Source organism: Saccostrea echinata, unplaced genomic scaffold (genome assembly GCF_033153115.1).
Source record: "Saccostrea echinata isolate AGI-Se365-2 ecotype Australia unplaced genomic scaffold, CSIRO_AGI_Sech_v1 ptg000025l, whole genome shotgun sequence".
NCBI classification, from domain to species: Eukaryota; Metazoa; Mollusca; class Bivalvia; order Ostreida; family Ostreidae; genus Saccostrea; species Saccostrea echinata.
In genome coordinates this window covers 26639661-26660219 of record NW_026889774.1, presented here as the reverse complement: position 1 = coordinate 26660219, position 20559 = coordinate 26639661, and the positions used below count along the sequence as shown (strand labels likewise).

General features: G+C 36.6%; 1 protein-coding gene across 1 annotated transcript; it reads right to left on the bottom strand.

Moving 5' to 3' along the window:
• Positions 1 to 369: 369 nt before the first annotated feature.
• On the bottom strand, positions 370 to 20119 carry LOC133193005 (SCO-spondin-like). The gene is made up of 26 exons (XM_061329007.1): positions 20116 to 20119; positions 19093 to 19137; positions 17406 to 18676; positions 17015 to 17114; positions 15754 to 15804; positions 15324 to 15512; positions 14116 to 14289; positions 12579 to 12749; positions 12207 to 12380; positions 11218 to 11388; positions 10701 to 10871; positions 10009 to 10179; positions 9595 to 9765; positions 8560 to 8730; positions 8292 to 8462; positions 7944 to 8114; positions 5147 to 5317; positions 4758 to 4928; positions 4262 to 4432; positions 3823 to 3993; positions 3056 to 3226; positions 2617 to 2787; positions 2227 to 2397; positions 1138 to 1334; positions 591 to 753; positions 370 to 443 (listed from the first exon to the last, which is right to left on the bottom strand). Exons 1-26 carry the CDS (start codon positions 20117 to 20119, stop codon positions 370 to 372), a joined length of 5007 nt encoding a protein of 1668 aa, XP_061184991.1.
• Positions 20120 to 20559: the final 440 nt, after the last annotated feature.

Genomic DNA, 20559 nt, shown 5'->3' with positions numbered 1-20559 from the left:
AATGAACAATTAATGAGACAGTTAGCCCTCTCTGTTTCCTCATGAACTCTAAATATCAATATAATACACACTCATTCCCACCTTTCTTTTAAACCTAATTTGAAGTAAACACTTGCCCTAGCCCTATGATGTTCTCATTACTGAACAAAGAAAAAAAGAACACAAGACATGCTTTTTTTCAAATTTGCTGCATTTTAATGACACACACTCAGGTATATAAAACTAATTTCGAAAATTTAACACAATAATAATGAAACACATGAAAACTGGAATCTCTCTGTAAAAGATTTCATTTATTTATTTGGTTAGTGAAATGAAGATGCAATTTTTGGTATTGGTAAGCCGCTGGTCCGGAGTCCATCTATCCGTCTAGTGAATGAAGTAAGCAAATACTACACTGAGAAGAGTGGCTAACAAGATCAGGGGCGACGAGAAAACTCGAGCTGAAAAAGACATAAATAATACGATTTCATTGTCATGACAGTAACATTCGGCATAAACTATGTGCTTATTTCCAATAACCATGTATAACATGTTCAACTGATTGTATTTTATAAGTCTAAGTTGTTATTACATCAAATACAACTTACCTGATCCAGCTTTGCAAGTGTCTTTGAATCCGGCAGGACAGGAAGCGTACGTCTCTGACTCGTCACTTCCGTCATCGCAGTCATTGGAGCAATCACATTTAAAGGAGGAGTCTATACACGTGATACCGCCTGACTGACAGGTAAACCAGCCAACTGGACAAAGCTGAATAAGAAGTTATTTGTGAATAACTCATACATCACAACGTTTTGTTTTTGTTTTTTTTTTTTTGTTTTTTTGTTTTTTTTTTTTTTTAAATTTTTCTAACTATATTTATACGGTAATTTTCCCAGACAAAATGATGGTATTACGTGTTTTGAAAACATGGAAGTTTCCAATAGTTATGATGTAACGGTGTCTTTTCAGTCTTCTTTCAAAGACGGTAAAACATACAAATAGAGATCATTTGTTGTATGACAGATGTAGTAATTCAAATAGAGGATGAACGATTGGGACGATCGAAGTTTGAGTTGCTTTACACATAGATGATGATTTATAAAATATACCTATGAAATAAAAGATTCAAAACTTATGAATAACCTATCCTACCTGAACGTATTGTCCCGCGACTGGAACCGGGCAGGCTTGATTATTACAATCCCCTAGTTCGCTGGAATCCCCAGGACAATCGAGTCCTCCATTCACTGGTGTAGGGTTGGTACAGGTTCGGGCTCGGGAATGTTTTCCTCCACCACATGTGACTGAACAAGTGCCCCAAGGTCCCCAGCTAGCCCAGCCGCCATTCACTTTGAAAGCAGAAAAGTTTTTTCTTAAAAATCAACTTTGTAACAAATACTTAAATCTGCATCCTAATGAACTTTTGCGAGAAGCGCTGACTTTTTTAATCGACGGCCTACTTTTACACTAGGACAATATATAGAAGCTCTTTTTGTAAAATAAATATTAAGTTTCACAATTAATTAAACAATAATAATGACCCATTTCAAAGCACATAAATACGTTGCCTAGGAAGGGAACGGCAACTACCCTTCCCTCGACTCCCTCTCTTCCCATATTGATATAAATCTTGCTAAGTTTTCCTTTCGGAATGTTTTTTATCCGTATTTGATTCCTTTAGAAAATGAGATTGAAAGAAGATTACGAATAAGATAATTTAAGATAATTTAAATTAATTGTAATTCTGCCTCCTATCATCTCTTGCGTTGATTGCATTCCGGTATAAATCATGTTTGTTCCCCTATAACCACTATTAAGGTTTTCTTGTCTATAATCAATTTCGTGCCTTCTTACTTCAGGCAGGTTTAAATGCCAAAGTAAACCGTCGACTGTAAAAATCAGTACTTCTCGCAAAAGTCCATAAAAATTGCAGAGACCACAACAACAGATAAACGAGAGGAGCTTTATTGTCTCTTTCCCATATATTAGTTCACATGGAAATCTTACATCCTTTTCATCAGAAAAGTTATATATGATATTCTCAGTGATACATGTTCACATTCCACTGATGTGTTTATCTCGGAACATTAAAATAAACTCTTTACCTCTATCTCATTATACCCGTGAATAAAGCAACCCTTGAGGAAACAAGTCATGAACTGAACAAAACATGTCTCTTAAGTAATGATTCCTTTTTTTTTGATGGTTCCTTGTTGAAAAAGACTTGAAAACAAAACTTACCGACACAAGGTTGAGTGTTACAGCTCTGAGATTCTGAGGTTGACCCCGTGCATGATTTCCCACCATACTGTGGGGCAGGATTTGTGCACGTGCGTGTTCGTTCCTGTGTACCGCCATCACATGCCGCGGTACACGTGCTCCAAGAACTCCAAAGTGACAAACCACCATCAACTTTAGATATAATAAGATATATAAAATGGGTGATATTCACAGTATAACTGTTTTATAATTCCAGTACAATTGACTGTTTATAAATAGATTCGATTATTAAAAAAACCAACATGAACTTTTCCCAATTAATGCAATGCAGTTGTGCTTTTTAGTTCTATATTTATCACATTTGTTTAAAATCTATTTTCTAGACTCCACCTACTCATGTTTTTGTCTTACTTGGACAGTTTTGTGTGTTACAGTCCTGTGAATCTTGTTTTCTTCCGGCACAATCAGCGCCGCCATATTGGGGTGATGGATTGGTGCAAGTGCGGTCACGTGTCTGCGTTCCTCCACCACAAGTAGCGCTGCAGACTCCCCAGGTTGACCAATCAGCAAACGCGCCATCAACTGAAAATGTGTTTTAAAAATTTTAGAATAATGCCAAACTTGTATCTTTTAGTTAAAGTTAAACTGATTTCAGAAACGCGCTTTTTGCTTTATTCTTTACGTTATTAAGGCTGTATAATCAATCAGTGACCTTAACACTCCCCCATGTAAAAAGGGCATAAATTTCAACAATCAAGTACAATATACATAGGACTAAAACATGATAGCATATCAAAAAACTGAACTTCATAGGTAGTGATACACGATGTTAATATATCTGTTTACTTACTCGGACAGTTGTGAGTGTTACAGTTCTGCATATCGGAGGACGTTCCTGAACAGGAAGCGCCACCATACTGAGGGGCGGGGTTGGAGCATGCACGTGAGCGTGTCTGGGTTCCACCACCGCAGGTGACTGTACAGGTATCCCACTTACTCCAAGTTGCCCACTCTCCATCAACTACATAAATAAAATATGTTTTAAGAAGACTGCATTGGATAAAATATACAAACAGCTGAATATATTCAGTAAAATAACTTCTCAAGAGACTGATCCACCTATAATTTACAATTTCATCTCTATCGATCAGGCATATATCTTTTTGGAAAGGGGGTGGGGTCAGGGGAAAAAAAGTTTGACACCTTTAAAAGGGAATTGTCCAGAATTGAAAATCCTAGTTGGGATGGGAATGGGATAGGGTGGGGTAGGTTTCAACGTTTTTCGTGAAGGATTTTATTAAATAAAAGATCATAAATACATTACTATTGAATTTTTCTTGGCTCAACAAATGAAAGTTCAGCGCCTTCCATTGAACATTTTCAACAGTAAAAGATTATGCTTTGAAAAAAGGCGGGGGACGGGCCCCCATGATACTAATTCAGTGCCTGTCGATATACTTAAAACATTCATAATTTTATTATTTGCCTCTTGAAATGCATAATTATATTTATACACTTTCATACTTCCAAGCAGATTTTGAAAGATATATTGATTAAAATTAAAAATATTACACCAACTGTTACAGTTTCTTCCTGAGTTAATCTTTCAACGCTTACTTGGACAGTTCTGCGTGTTACAACTTTGGTCCTGTGTTTTCTGGCCGGTACAGTCGGCGCCACCGTATTGAGGTGCTGGGTTGGAGCACGTCCTATCCCTGGACTGGGTACCACCGCCACAAGTGGCTGAACAGGTGGACCATTTACTCCAGTCCGTAAAGGCACCATCAACTGAAAAAGGCCCATGAGAAACATCTAGTGAGCAGCTTATTTGATGGTTACCGAACTGGACAAATTAACATGACAAAGACAGCATACTTTACATTATCAACAATTCCTTCATTTGTAAATATATATAAAATTTGTCTTTTTGTGCAGATCCATGAAGACCTCGCTGATTTTACATGTCTAATTGGTTACACGTACCTATGACAAAATAAGTAAGAAGTATATTCGTATGACTCAAGAACCTAAAACGAGATATTAGAAATAAACTTACTTGGGCATTCTTGAGTGTTACATGTCTGTTTCTCGACTGGTGCTCCGGAACACTTGGCGCCGCCATATTGAGGGGCGGGGTTGGAACAAGAGCGTTTTCTTTCCTGGAATCCACCTCCACAAGAGACTGTACATGACGACCACGTTGTCCAATCCGTAAATCCACCATCAACTTAAATCATCAGTAGATACATTGTACATTTTTACTTATATAACACCCGGTAATACTAATGCAGAAAATTAGAAAGCTACACATAAAATAAAATTCCCATGCAGTTCAAAATATTTGCATGTAAAATTATCTTTGTTCCTACTGAAAGGCTCTATTTTTAGATGCGGGGTTTTCAAAAGGAAAAAAAAAACAGCAAAAAATGTAGTATTTGTTGCCCCATCCCTTTTTACACAATTTTCATGTTTGAATGTATTTTAATAAGAACGGTAAATATATTTATATTTATTTAAATAACAATGATTTGACAAAAATGGACATGACTTACTTGGACAATTTTGTGTGTTACAACGTTGATCCTCAGTTAGGTCCCCTGTGCAGTCTTTTCCGCCGTATTGAGGGGCAGGGTTAGTACAGGTGCGTTGACGTGATTGCGACCCACCCCCACAGGTCACAGAACACGTTGTCCACTTACTCCAACGAGAGAAACCGCCATCAACTGACAAAAACAGTTTTAGATTTTTTAAGTTTAAATATTTCTTATATATATATTTTAAGAAATTAAGACGCTATGTCATATTTAAACACTACATGTAAACTTATTTACATGAAACTTATTTTCTTCCACTCCCATTCCCTTCTTCTTATTTATGTGTATGTTTCTTTTTTTATGGGCAGTCTTGTAAAACAATGAAACAGAATTAAAGTTATACGTACTTGGACATGGTTTCGTATTACAATCCCGCTCGTCTGCTTTGTCACCGGAGCAAATGGCGCCACCATATTGAGGGGCGGGGTTTGTACAAGATCGGCCTCGTTTCTGTGTACCTCCCCCACACGTGACAGAACACTTGTCCCATGAGGACCATAAAGTGAAAGCTCCATCAACTACAAGAGAAAAATATAAATGAATATCTTCATCACTGCTGGCATAAAAGTTTTACAAATTGATTACAAATTATCCACACCAAAATAACATTTATTTTTAATTAAACAGACAACACATTAAACAAGAGGCCAATGGGCCACATCGCTCACCTGAGCACATTGACTAGGCAAAAGCACAAATCAGTTCAGTATTGAAAAGATTACAAATGGCTTTGTTGGACTTGAGAAGATTTTAAAAAAAATTTCCCATATATTTTTTTTTGTAAAAATTTGATCCCCCATTGTGGTTCCTCCCTATCCCAGGGGTCATCATTAGAACTTCAATCTACACTACCTGAGGATGCTTCCATATCAATATGACTAAACATAGCTTTCCTGTTCTTGAGAAGAAATATTTTTTCTATATGTTCTTATGTAAAACTTTCGATCCCCCAATGGGTCCCACCCAACCCCTGGGGGTCATCATTTGAACAAAATTTTATCTACACTACCTGAGGATGCTTCCATATCAAAATGACTCATCATGGTTTGCAGTTCTTTAGAAGAAGATATTTTCCTATATATTTCTATTTGAGAATTTGATCCTCCTTTGTGGCCCCATCCTACCCACGGGGGTCATGATTTGAACAAAATAGAATCTACACTACCTGAGGATGCTTCCACATAAATATGATCAATCAGGGCTTTGCTGTTCCTGAGAAGATTTTTAAAATTTTTCCTATACATTTCTATGTAAAACTTTGATCCTCCATTGTGGCCCCGCCCTATCCCCGGGGGTCATGGTTTGAACAAGCTTGAATCTACGCTACCTGAGGATGCTTCCATAGAAATATGAACAATCTGGGCTTTGCTGTTCCTAAGAAGAAGATTTTTCCTATATATTTGTATGTAAAACTTTGATCCTCTATTGTGGCCACGCCCTACCCCCGGGGGTCATGGTTTGAACAAGCTTGAATCTACACTACCTGAGGATGCTTCCATATAAATATGACTCATCATGGCTTTGCTGTGCTTGAGAAGAAGATTTTTAAAGATTTTTCCTATATATTTCTATGTAAAACTTTGATCCTCCATTGTGGCCACGCCCTACCCCCGGGGGTCATGATTTAAAAAACTTGAATCTACACTACCTGAAGATGCTTCCATATAAATATGACTCATCATGACTTTGCTGTTCTTGAGAAGAAGATTTTTCAAGATTTTTCTTATATTTCTATGTAAAACTTTGATCCTCCATTGTGGCCCCGCCCTACCCCCGGGGGTCATGATTTGTACAAACTTGAATTTACACTACCTAAGGATGCTTCCATATAAATATGACTCATCATGACTCTGTTGTTCCTGAGAAGAAGATTTTTCCAATATATGTCTATGTAAAACTTTTATCCTCCATTGTGGCCACGCCCTACCCTCGGGGGTCATGGTTTGAACAAATTTGAATCTACACTACCTGAGGATGCTTCAATATAAATATGACTCATCATGACTTTGCTGTTCTTAAGAAGGAGATTTTTAAAGATTTTCTTATATATTTCTATGTAAAACTTTGATCCTCCATTGTGGCCCCGCCCTATCCCCGGGGGTCATGGTTTGAACAAGCTTGAATCTACGCTACCCGAGGATGCTTCAATATAAATATGACTCATCATGACTTTGCTGTTCTTGAGAAGAAGATTTTTAAAGGTTTTTCCTATATATTTCTATATAAAACTTGGATCCTCCATTGTGGCCCCGCCCTACCCCCGGGGGTCATGATTTGAACAAACTTTAATGTAAACTACCTGAAGATGCTTCCACATGAATTTCATCTTTCCTGGCCCTATGGTTCTTGAGAAGAAGATTTTTAAATGATGCATTTATTTTTCACTAATTCTTAATTATCTCCCCTTGAAAGAGGGCTTGTCCTTCATTTGAACAAACTTGAATCCCCTTCACTCAAGGATACTTTGTGGCAAGTTTGGTTAAAATTAATTGGCCCAGTGGTTCTTGAGAAGAAGATGAAAATGTCAAAAGTTTACAACAACAACGACAACAACGACAACGACGACAGACAACGGCCAAATTTTGATCAGAAAAGCTCACTTGAGCCTTTGGCTCAGGTGAGCTAAAAAGAATAAAATTTTTAACAGATAAGGTAAATGTTTCTTTTTTATCTTTATGGGGAATATTCCATAAAGCCTTGAGATGATACGATGAAGTTAAGGTAAATGGTAGGATTTTAAAATTTTCTTTAATTTATTAAGATTCTTTCTTACTTGGACAGTTCTGCATGTTGCAGTCCTCTTTCTGTGAAGTAGGCCCGGAGCATGGTTTACCGCCGTGTTTGGGATCCTCACAGCTACGGATCCTACTCCTTGATCCGCCCCCGCAAGTTTTAGAGCAGGTGCTCCATCCAGTCCATGTTCTATATTTTCCATCAACTGGCAAGGACAAGTTTAAAAAAAATATTAACATAAGAAATTGTAACTTTGAATTTCTTTTGGAATTCATATTTCATTATCTGTAGAATTTTATTTTTCAATAAAAATTTTTGTTTTTATTTTTAGTAAGCAATAAGAAATTCCTAAAAATATATTTATTTATTTTTTTTAAAAAGAGGCGATTGAAATGATAAGTTATATCGTACTTGGGCAGTGGTGTGTGTTACAGTTTTGTTTTTCAGAAGAAGCCCCGGAACAATCAGCTCCGCCATATTGTGGGGCGGGATTTGTACAGGATCTTCTTCTTTTCTGCGAACCACCTCCACACGTGACAGAACACGTGGTCCAGGAAGTCCACTTGGTATAGCCTCCGTCAACTGTTTAAAGATCAGAATAATTTTTTCAGAAATGTAGAAATTGTCATTAATATAAATAATATATTTTTGTTTAATTCGCAAAATTAAGGTAGTTCTTATGTAACCTTATTTTCATTAATAAACATATTCATAGTGTTATGCCGCATGGGATGTCAGCGCTTTAGAGTATATATTTACTTGGACAAGGTTTAGTGTTACAATCTTCTTTCTCGTCAGTGTCACCGGAACAAGATCTTCCGCCATACTGGGGGGCGGGGTTTGTGCAGGATCGGGATCGAGATCTGCTACCACCTCCACAAGACTTCGTGCATTTCGTCCAAGAGGACCACAGAGTAAAGGCGCCGTGTACTTTTCAAATGTCAGAATAAGTTATGCAACAAACATTGTAAAATGATAGTTAAAAGTATTTGGGCTAGCAATTGGAATCATTATTAATATTCCTTACCTGGACAGTTGTGGGTGTTGCAGTTTTTCTTCTCGGAAGCTGCACCAGAACACGATTTGCCACCAAACTGAGGGGCGGGGCTTGTACAGGAGCGTGACCTTGTACTAGATCCGCCCCCGCAGGCTGCTGAGCACTTGGACCAGGAAGACCATTTGGTGTAACCGCCATCAACTATTTAGAAAAAAAACCAAACACGTTTCATGATGTGTTGTTCACTTATAATATGAGCTGAATCTTTTGAATCTGATATTGTTAGTAGTCCTTGTTAGTGTCACTCTTTCTACACGTATATTGCAAAAAATATTTTACTTCAAACACAGCCTGAAGGTTGTACATTTTGAAATTGAAATATTTCATTAAATGTCATTAAAAAAAGTGGCTTCATCGCTCGAATATTTGCTTTCAAAACTAGAATAATTATTACACGTTCATTAAACTGATCAATATACCTAATTATAAACTCATACGGCGTCCAAAAAATATTTAATGGTGTTCTTGGCAAAAAAAAAAAATAAATAAAAAAAAAATAAAAAAAAAAATAAAAAAAAAAACAACAAAAAACAAAAAGGAAGCCATTTTACACTTCAACATGAATTTTTCACCGTTTTGAGATTTCTTTAATCATTCAGTTTATTGTTTGAAATAAAATAAATGAATTTATGTTTTCTATTGACCAGGAATACTTCATCATAGAGTTTGTACGTACGAAGAACGTTAGTTTTACCTGACGCCGGTAATGTGAATTACCCTCTTTCAAATGTTTATATATCAGGCCTCAAAGAAAGAAAGCAGTTGAAATTGGTGGGCACACTCAAACATTTTCAGTTTTTTAGGGGGAGGGGGGGGGGTACAAGCAAGTAATTCAAAAATCTTGACAAGCCATATAAAGGTCATCTGATGTTATTACATGGGATACGTATATAAAGTAGATTTGTTGTCTAAGTTATTACATATTGGCAAAATTATAGGGGAGAGGCCCCTCCTCATTTGCCTCAGTTCTATGGTCATGTATATAAATGCCAAAAATAGTCTTACTTGGGCAACCCTTTGTGTTGCACGTTCTCTTGTCACCAGAAGATCCAGCACAGTCTTTCCCTCCGTGTTTAGGAGCAGGGTCTGTACAACCCCTGGAGCGTTTCTGACTACCACCCCCACAAGATACAGTGCAGGCACCCCACCTGGACCAAGAAGACCAGTTTCCGTCCACTGAAACCACGGTAAAAAAGATACTGAGTATGCAGTAATTGTAATTTAAGCATTATCGTTTTTTGAGATTTATTTCATTTATTAACTTATTAAACTTTTTTTAATTTTTTTTCACATTTACACATAAATGAATGCAGTAGTGAAAGACATGCATTAACTGATATTTCTATATCACCGAGTTTTTTTTATTATTATTTACATGATTTTAAGTTATAATTAATTTTATTTACGGAGCCACCTTACATGCACAATTATGGGTGTTGCAACTTCTTTTGTCGTCCTCACTTCCGGAACATTTCTTTCCGCCATATCTTGGTGTTGGTTTCGTGCATGATCTTTTCCGGTACTGACTTCCGCCTCCACAAGCCCGAGAACAGCGCGACCAAGTCGACCATTTATCCCATCCGCCATGGACTTTTGGAAAAGATAGGAAAAGGTAACAAAACGCAAACAAACTTAAAAAGAGAATATTAAATACCAGTTTACACACTTTGCATTTCAAACTAATGCAGTTTCTTAATTTTCAGCAAGAGATCCCTGAACCATTTTTCTTTCTGAGTAGAAATTGAAAATATGTAAACACGACACTGTAAAATAAACAGACGTACAGAGACAGATGATTGACAACAGGAGACCAAAAAAAAAACTCATTTAAACTCTTTCTCTCCATTTTTCATACATCATAATTATTACACTGTATAAAATTGATTATTCAGATGATCGATTAACATATTGTTAGGGTTGAACTTCGACATCTCAGACACTGATATCTCGGATATTACGGAAATGGCAAAGTAATTTGGAAGTCCCACTGCTTATTATTAAGTATTTTACACCGAATATCCCGAATCCTCGATTATCTCAAAGTTTTTCTTGGTCCCATCCGGTTTGAGATAACAAGGTTTGACTGTATTTAAATATAACATTTGACTTGCCTGGGCAGGATTGAGTATTACAATACGTTCCATCAGAGGAGGATCCAGAACAAGCCTTGCCGCCATATTTTGGTGCGGGATTAGTACAAGTACGCGTGCGCTCCTTCTTTCCAGTTTCGCAAGGTTTGGAACACGAACCCCAAGATCCCCATGAAGACCAACCGCCGTTAACTGAAAGAGACATGGATTTGTGTAAAAAAAAATCCTTCTATTTAATAATAAATTCTTTAAATAAAGTCCTTTCTTATTAGTTGAGAATTTTTAACTTGCATGTGAAAATCTGGTCAATATTGCACTTAATGAAGTCATAACTTGTTATCATCATTGTTACATTGTTTTTAATTGTACATGCCCCTTGAGGGCCCTTGATTGGTGATTAGACATTTTATTATTATTATTATACACCTAAATGTTATTTATTGGATCGATTATTACAAAATATATGGTTTATATTAAACTTAAAATGAAAATACAATACATTGACATATATCAATCGTAAAAACGACATTTGACTTGCCTGCACAAGGTTGAGTGTTACAATAGATGCCGTAGGAGGAAGATCCCGAGCACGTCTTGCCGCCATATTTTGGTGCTGGATTAGTACATGTACGTGTGCGCGATTTTTTTCCAATTCCACAAGGTTTTGAACAGGAGCCCCACGAACCCCACTTAGACCAGCCGCCGTTAACTGAAAGCCAAAGAAACAAAACTCCTGAACATGATTAACGAACAAAAGAAAGACTAGGTTTTTGTTTCTGATTTAAGACCTGATATGTATTTGTATATTTATGTAGACCTTTGTGATTCGTGTGGATAACAGCCAAGTAAATTGATGACTAGGTTTCTTCGATATAAAATTAATTTTCGCATGCCTTACCGAACTTTCGTAAAACTTAATTTTAGTGATCTCACTTCTGAAAATTTTCTTTAACGTACTTGCGCATGAAGATGTTCCACAGGACCGTTTGTCACTTGAGTTTCCAATGCACTTTCCGCCGTATTTAGGATAAGGACTGCTACAGGATCGTGATCTTGTTTGAGATCCTCCACCACAGGATTTGGTACACTTAGACCAGGAACCCCATCGTCCCCAGCCTCCGTTTACTGGAACCACAAAATGCTATCTGCAGTCATATAACTCTTAAGTCATTTGCATTGCAAAAAAGATTTTCTTTCCTGTGATAACTTTTCTGGTCTGTCATGAAGTAAATAGGGATCATTTAAGTTATATGCCTATCCTGACCTCAACCAATGAAATGCATTCAGTTTAGGGTTTCGGTTCAACTTTATAAAGCCCTAGGGGGCAGGGATGATAAATCAGATATTAATTTGATTAAGATTGCTTCTTAACATTTTCAGAAAGAAATTTTAAAACAATCAAAAATGAAACACTCGGCACAAAGCAGCGAAAGAAAAATGAATAAATGTGTCCTGTTGAAAATCGGAATTTGTGTGAACAATGCAAAATAATTAAAAATAAATTTCAGCATTTCACTCAATACTTACCTGGACAATATGTCTTCAATCTGCAGTATTTATAGTAAGATGAGCTGCCAGAACAGGTCTTGCCGCCATATTTTGGTGTTGGATTTGTGCAAGATCGCTTCCGATACTGCCGTCCATATCCACAAGTCGTAGAGCACGAACCCCAAGATCCCCATTTTGTCCAACCGCCATTAACTTATAAGTGAAAATTAACATTTTTAAAATTCTGTTGCTATGATATAAAAGATGTTGAACCAAATGGTTGTTGACGAAATTGCTGTATGAATGACGGTGTTCTATCTCTATATCACAAAATATCTTTCAAAGATCCTTACTTGGTACTAATAAAATGGCATAATCTCATAAAACAGTGACAGAATGGTATATTCATACTTGGACACGCCCCTGTATTACAGCTTCGTGAGAGGTACGATGATCCAGGACAGGTTTTTCCACCATATCTAGGGTAGGGCCTGGAACAGCTCCTATAGCGCTTGGATGTACCTCCCCCGCAACTCTTGTCACAACTTCCCCAAGAACCCCAAGACCCCCAGCCTCCGTTAACTGTGAGCAAACAAAAAATGTACATATGTCAGAATAAAACACAAACACTGCATGTATATATAGTTTGTTTTCAGTCCGCCACCTTGATCTTGGCTGAGACATAGACCGATATCAGCTTACTTATACCTATGTTACAGGAATAGAATTATACATATATCATAAACTTATTTGGACAGAATTGTGTATTACAGAAATAGAATAATACATATATCGATAACTTACATGGACAGAATTGTGTGTTACAGGAATAGAATTATACATATATCCATTACTTACTTAGACAAGATTGTGTGTTACAGGAATAGGATTATACATATATCGATAACTTACTTGGACAGGATTGTGTGTTACAGGAATAGGAGTAGGAGGAGGATCCGCTACAACTTCTCCCTCCATTTTTAGGGGTGGGATTGTTACAGGATCTTCTCCTTGTCTTCAGCCCTCTACCACAGGACTTAGTGCAGGAGGACCACGATCCCCATTTACTCCAAGCCCCGTTAACTGTTAATTGATAATTGATTGAATTATAGAGGACTGACAGATAGAATGAATGCATTCATTTACGAAATTCAATAAAAAAAAATTTTTAATTTGAGTGTCTAAAAAAATCTTTTAATTATTCCATCGCAAACATTTATGAACTCTGGAAATCTCTTTGGTTTACTGAGAGTATTCGAAGAGATCTATTAATTATTAAATGACAAATATTTTCAGATTAAAAACTACCAAATAAGAACCCATTTGATTTTAAGTTTATAAAAAAAATTAAGGAAGAGAATAGACTATTTTCGCCGCTAAGATCGGAAATATTATGTAATTGAAAGACCTCATTGTCATGATTATCTTCGACATCATTGGCATCGAAGGTCTAGGTAGATAATTTCTGTATAAAAGGGAATCCCCATTGAGACCTCACCTGGACATCCCTGTGTATTACAGGAGCGTGTGGTTCTGGAGTCCCCGATACATTTCCCCCCATACTTAGGGGATGGTCTGTTACAGTATCGATATCTGTACTGAGTCCCTCCTCCACAATTCTTCGAGCAACTTGCCCAGGAATACCAACTACCCCAGCCACCATTTACTGGAGAAAAACAGTTGTTTTAAATATTAATTAAATCTTTAAAGTTAAGCAAACAATGTTGAAATATACCAAATGTTTAGACGTTGTGATTCTTAATCTCCAGCACGTTCAAAATTAAGTTTGGGTTTTGTTTCTGAAAATTAAAAGGAAATCGAAATCTTATTTTTTTTTTTTTTTTTTTTTTTTTTTTTGGTACTTTACACGGATGTACCTATTTCAAAATATGGATGCAGGGCTTGGGTCAAAATCGAAAATTCTTAGAAAATATTGATAGGTACATACCTGGACAATACTTTGTGATACAGGATTTGGTCGAAGTGGAGGTTCCAGAGCAAGTTTTCCCTCCATATCTTGGGGATGGATTGTTGCAGGGACGAACTCTAGTCTGCACCCCTGTCCCACAGGTCTTTGAGCAGGAAGAGGACCATCGGCCCCAGGAACCCCAATTACCGTTCACTGTTGATATATAACGTAAATTATTGTGTTAAATTAACTACTAACAAGGCGAAGTGTTTCTGGTCCAACAATTCATACTGTTTTCTGTTTACATTTGGATTTTATGATTACAGCTAGAAAAATGTTGGTGGTCACATTGAAAAGGGAAACTAAAGCAAAACATCAGTAATTGCTTATTAATCTGTAAGTGAGAGACAAGCAAAACTCATTAATGACGGATAAAAATTGCGGAGATGATAATAAGATGCAATCCAGGAACCAAGTGAACACAATAAATCATTGAAGACACGTACGATCAAAACATAAGCAATTAATGAATTTGCTTACTCCAATGTGCATTTTCCATTATTCAATCATAAGATTTTGCGATACTTGCACGGAAAAGACGAACCTAGGGGCATCGGGTATTGCATAGGAATTCTTAAATTTTCATAGAGTGATTGCAAAACAAATAGAGTAATGTTCAATTTTCATTGTCCGATAATCAGAAAAGCAGAACTAACCATACCATTGAACGACAGCAACATGAGATGGCAGTGACAAAATGCAACTCTGACGTGACAGTGAGAAAAAAGGCATCAAACGTGGCAATGATGAAAAACGACACCCAAAATTGAAGTGAAAGAATTCAATGACATGTGGCAGTGAAGAAAAGCGCAACCTTACGATTAGTGAAAAATTTTAAAACTTTACATGTATATAGGGGTGAAGAAATGTGGCACCTTATACTGTGATATAAAAGACATCTAACATGGCAATGATCGTTTAGGATTGGCTCCCTGCCCTTTTTGAAATTCTAGCTGGAACACTTTGATGAAAAACGATACCCAAAATTACAAAAAACCGTGAAGAAAAGCGATACCATGACAGTGTAAAAACTAATACATCATGACAACGACGAAAAACGTTAACTATCATGGCAGCGAAAAGGTCGACATCTAGCTATAGCGGCATGATGATCATGGTAGTGAAAATGACAAACATCGCAGTTGAAAAGACACGACTATCATGGCAGTGAAAGGACTGACTCCTACCTGGACAGTACGTAGACACCGTACAACTAGTCGTAGAGGTGGCGCTTCCAACACACTGTTTGCCGTCATACGCAGGCGCGGGATTATTACAGGGTCGTGTCCTGGTTCGCAGCCCCCGACTGGAGGAAGAGGACATACACTTTAAGGAACAAGAGCCATAGGAACCCCAAGATCCCCACTTCCCGTCAACTGTGGAGAAGAAATAAGCATATAAAAGGTATTGTTTTAAACTACGTCTTTCGGTGAGTTTGTTTGTAATTGATAAAATAGTGCTAGATTTTCGTTCTATACACATTTTCATTCAGAAAATTTTATGCAAAAAATACGATTAGGTATATATCTGTTGAATTTGAAGAAAATATAGATAAATGTGAGTATAGATATATCATGAATAGTTTTGTTATAGTTTTTGTAGGTTTCGTTTTCTTACTTGGAGGAGGTGTGGCACAATCTTCATCAATTCTGCCGTCTCCGTCATCATCTAAAAGAAAAACACTATCCAATATTATATGTTATTTTCATCATGATTAGCCTATTTTAAACAATTTCGATAATTACTTCCACATTACCCTTACATTTCTCCTCTTGACGCTGAGAAAATTCGTACATCACTTTATTTTCCACTTTGAATCTTTCATTCCCCGTTAATATTGCAACATCCACTCACAGTAACGATTTCGAACTACTAACAATTTCAATATATAACTTAGTTTCAGTATTATTAATGCACTACAAGGAATAATCAATGACCGATTTCAAAGCACATGTACCAACTTCTATGTCATAACGTTTCACACCAATGCAGAACATTCTAGGATCAATCTTTAATCATTCTGTGCATTGTACACATGTACCAGCAAAATTGTCCCACTTTGTTGTTCAAAACTCCTCACTGTCGTTTAGACAGATAATCACTATCATGTTTACCGTCCCTCTTTCTCTTTCCTCGCCATCCTGTTCACCGATCCTGACGGTCAGTTTAGCGTCTCTCAGTCTTTTTCATTACCACCATATTCACCGATTCTCCCTGTCCATTACACCCTGTGACTGTCCCTTTCACCGTCCTTCACACTCTTTCGTTCACCGATTCCTACTGTTCATTACATTTTGTCACTATGCTGATTACAGTCTTTCACACTCTGCCTCTACATTTATCACCGTCCATAATTGTCCTTTACTTTCATAAGTCATTATCTTTTCCACAATCTTTCACTCTTTCTTCATTATCATATCCACTGTCTTTGACCTGCATTCATTCCTATTCGCTCATTATCCTTACACTCTTTCATTAAAATGCTGTTTACTGTTTTTTAGACTCTTGTTCACTATCCTATTCTCTGTCTTTCACCACCTTTCCTTTTGCACTCTTTCCTATCGATCGTTGTCTTGTTGGCTAACCCTTATTTAATTTCCTGTACACGGTTTTCTACCAATCAAATGTTTCCCATCCCTTATTATCGTAAATATACATGCATTGATTCTATCCCAGATCACCACCAATTACAGATACTTATTACTTGCATTACTGTCCCATGCAATAGTCTTTCATCATGACCACTGTTCTACATTCGATTTGTAGAATGCATTTTTCCCCATCTCTTGGTTTTGTAGTAGCTGATCCCTTCATGAAGATTCGATTTCTCCGCCAGGTCTACTGTACATAAACACTTCAAATACTCTCCTGTACTCACCCCTTCTCCTATTTTCGGGTGTGCACAGTTCCTCGTCAATCTTTCCGTCACAATCATTGTCAATACCGTCTCCTACTCTGGTCGGGGTTTTGATACAAACCTACAAGAAAAATACAAAGATCAATAAAAAGACGTGTCTTTTATTTGTGTTAGTTGTACAGTACAGTCAGAGGGACAGGCTTCAATTTTGTACACCATATGCTTTGTTACTACTACTTACGTACCAGTAGAGAAAAATATTAATATTATGGATGAAAGCGTAAGACTGAGTGCTTAAACTAAATACCGTAAATTATAAATCAGTTTCTGTACATAGAGAATTGGCATTAGCCATCATTAAGGATAATAGAGTGAAGGAGAAAAGTTAATCTAAATCATTTTGTGTACATACAGCATTGACATTAGCCATTCGCATTCCTGTAGTGAAGCCGTAGGTTTCGTAGTTAGCCTGTCCGTACAAGAAGCCTCCAAAGATGGAAATCGGTGAAGTGTGACGAACTGTGTGGGAACCTTCCCTAACAGAAATATAGCCACCTACCAAGTCTGTGCCGGATATAGAATTATAACGAGTATTGGATGGGAATGCCTTCCCGTCCAATCGCAGACCTTTGTATTCGCTTTTCTTCACAATGAACATGAAGTAATTGTTGTAGGAACCAAGGGAGTATTTGGGTGTGGAGAATGTATAGTCTGCTCCGAACTGCTCCATTGGCGGGATAATCATCATGGCGGGATCAGACTGCTCTCTTGAGCTCTGCTGAGATTGAACGAACTGGACCACTAAGATGGGTTTGGATGCCTTCACCAGACAATACGCCTTGGATGAGATCAGCTTCTGTACCATTTGTCCCTTCCTTGAGATTGTGAAAGAGGAGCGGTACCCGCCAGATATGGTAACTCTGGTGTTGTCTTCACTGGCAATAAATTTGAAGTAGTCCCCAACAGTTCTGAGTGGAATGGGGACGGTGGCAAACTCCTTACCCCATGTTTTCACTGGTGTCATCTGTTCCACTAGATGGTCAGAGGAACTCCCCCTTCCGATTCGTGTTTTCCTGTTTCCGGAGAAAACTGCCACGGGGCGGGATGATTTTACGTAGGACCCGGTGAGATCTCCAGTCATTACTAACTGCCATGTGTCGTATTTATTAAGGGTTTCTGAGACCGTCTTGCCTTTGTAATACTTATTTCTGTTGTAATAAATGTACCGACTTCCTACATGTTCTCCAACTTTAACACTGACTTTTGTTCCATCATAAGCGCCAACCACAAGCAACTCGCACTGCTTGCTGGGAGGGTACCACGTGACTACGTAATATTCGTCTGATAGTACGTCAATGGGTAGAGCTACGAACCCGTCACAGGAGTACCTCTCTTTGTTAACGCCGTAAACGACCACTTCGTCAGAGGCAACAATTCGGATACCTTTGCTGGACTTAGAGCATCCAGACATTCGGATTCTTGGATCGAAGAATAGCTGTTTGACCTGTCCAGCAACCACGCTGAAACTTTCGGAAATCCTCGGGCTGGAAGATTTCGGTGAGTCGACTTTCACAGACACTGGTCTAGTCCTTGATGTCGTCACGAATAACTCCACTTTGATGCTTAAGGCAATATTTTCCATGAAGCCGATAACAAACTCTTTTCCTCTATTATCCGGCGCCCCTACACATTGACATAGAATGTTTATTAATAAGCGTAAGGAAACTGAATTTTCCGATTTTAACAAATTAGTTGCACATGAAAATTAGAATTACGAGAGAAACTAAAAATAAACTCAGTTTATTTTGGAAGAAATTGACAAGAGTTTATGTATCTTTGTGAACTGTATAGACAGTCGCGAAGTGACTAGAAATTTCTTTTAAGAAGCAAATACATGTACACAGCTATTCTGATAGCGGAAGTTGACTTTTTTTCCTACTTCTTGTGCCTAACATATGAATTAATCGCTTGTCTGATTTTTTTGTGTCTTTTATTATTTTTTTATCATTACTTTAACTATTACATTGTAATTATTACATCTGGATTTTATTTTAAAGATGGATCAAAAATCATGAAGGAAATTTTACCTGATGGGGAGCCCAGGACAACAAAGGACAGAAGTAATAGGCTAGGAAGAAGAGCCCCTATTGTAAACAAAGAGGATTATTTAACAAAAACATTGAGATATCATAGTGCAACAATTAACATTCAATGTAATGTATTTTACAATCAATGTAGAGCATTTTACAGTCAATATAAAGCATTTTGTAGGCAATATATAACATTTTACAGTTAATGTTACATATTTCAAGCATAGTACTTAACCTACAGTCGGTGAAGAGACGGGACAATTCAAATATTTCATGGTCAGAGATCAGCATTTTATATTTAAAGGCAATATTTATACAGAGAAAAAATTTTACTATCAATTAAAGTAAAGAAATTCACGATTTTCATAAAATTATTACAAAGTAAAGCAATATATGTTACAGTAAAATTATTACATTCAAATTAAAAAATATATTTGATAAAAATAGTCCTTCAAAGTGAAGCCGTTTTAAACAAAAAAAAAAAAAAAAAAAAAATCTTCACGGAATCCGGAACTTTTTTCCATTCAATAAAAGTCAATATTATTTGTCCGAGGCATTTTATTTCAAATTAGACTAATAATTTGTATTGAAATTCATTTTCATTAAATATATTTTATGTGTTCTTTGTCGCTAAGCTCCTTATTTCACGTGTAGAGATTTTTTTTCTCAAAAATTCTTATTTTAAATGCATAAATGTACCATTCTTGAAATTTTTTTTTCGTATTCAGTGTAAAAAGAAAATAATTTCACTCAAATAAATTTTAAGACTTTTCTTGTGTCTACGCTGAAATAAAAAAAACAACAACATAAAACTAGAAAATTTAAAATAAAATTAAAAAAAAAACCTTTATACTACATGTAAAATCATCTAACACAACTTTTTGTGAGCGAATACAACTTTAGCGAAATGCATTGCAAGCTGTGCAATTTTCGGCAAGCAGAAATTGGAGATGTTATGCCATTTTTTTTAATGAATCATAAAAATGTTTAAAATTTAGAATTTAACCTTAAAAATATTATATATGGACTCACCCATTTTTTATATGTTAAGTTTCCAAATTCATGGGGCTAATTAATTTATGTTTTGGATGTAAGGTCAACTTATACCTAAAAATTAATGACTTTACAATTCCTTAATCTTTATTAATCCATCAAAATCAGGGTACTGTACTTAAACTGGGTTAAATACCATTCTTCGTCACCCAAGTTCTAAGACAATCTAATTTTTTGCTAAATTTAGGATTTGGTAATTTAAAATTTTGACTTGACTTTTAATGGTCAACTACAAATTACTTGCTGTCAAGACGGTGTGACGGCAGATCTAGCAATGTCTACGATGATTTTTTTTTTTCATACGGTTTACACCATTTTCTCATAAGATGTTTTAGAAAATATTCGTTCTTACTTCTTGCATTGATTTTCTTTTTCCTTCAAATGAAACAATAAAATGCTTTATGCTAATAAAATAGTCAAGAA

Coding starts and splice junctions, on each gene's coding strand:
- LOC133193005 (XM_061329007.1), bottom strand. Junction 4,433..4,757: donor TAACACACAAAATTGTCCAA/GTAAGTCATGTC, acceptor TGATGATTTAAG/TTGATGGTGGATTTACGGAT. Junction 3,994..4,261: donor TAACACTCAAGAATGCCCAA/GTAAGTTTATTT, acceptor GGCCTTTTTCAG/TTGATGGTGCCTTTACGGAC.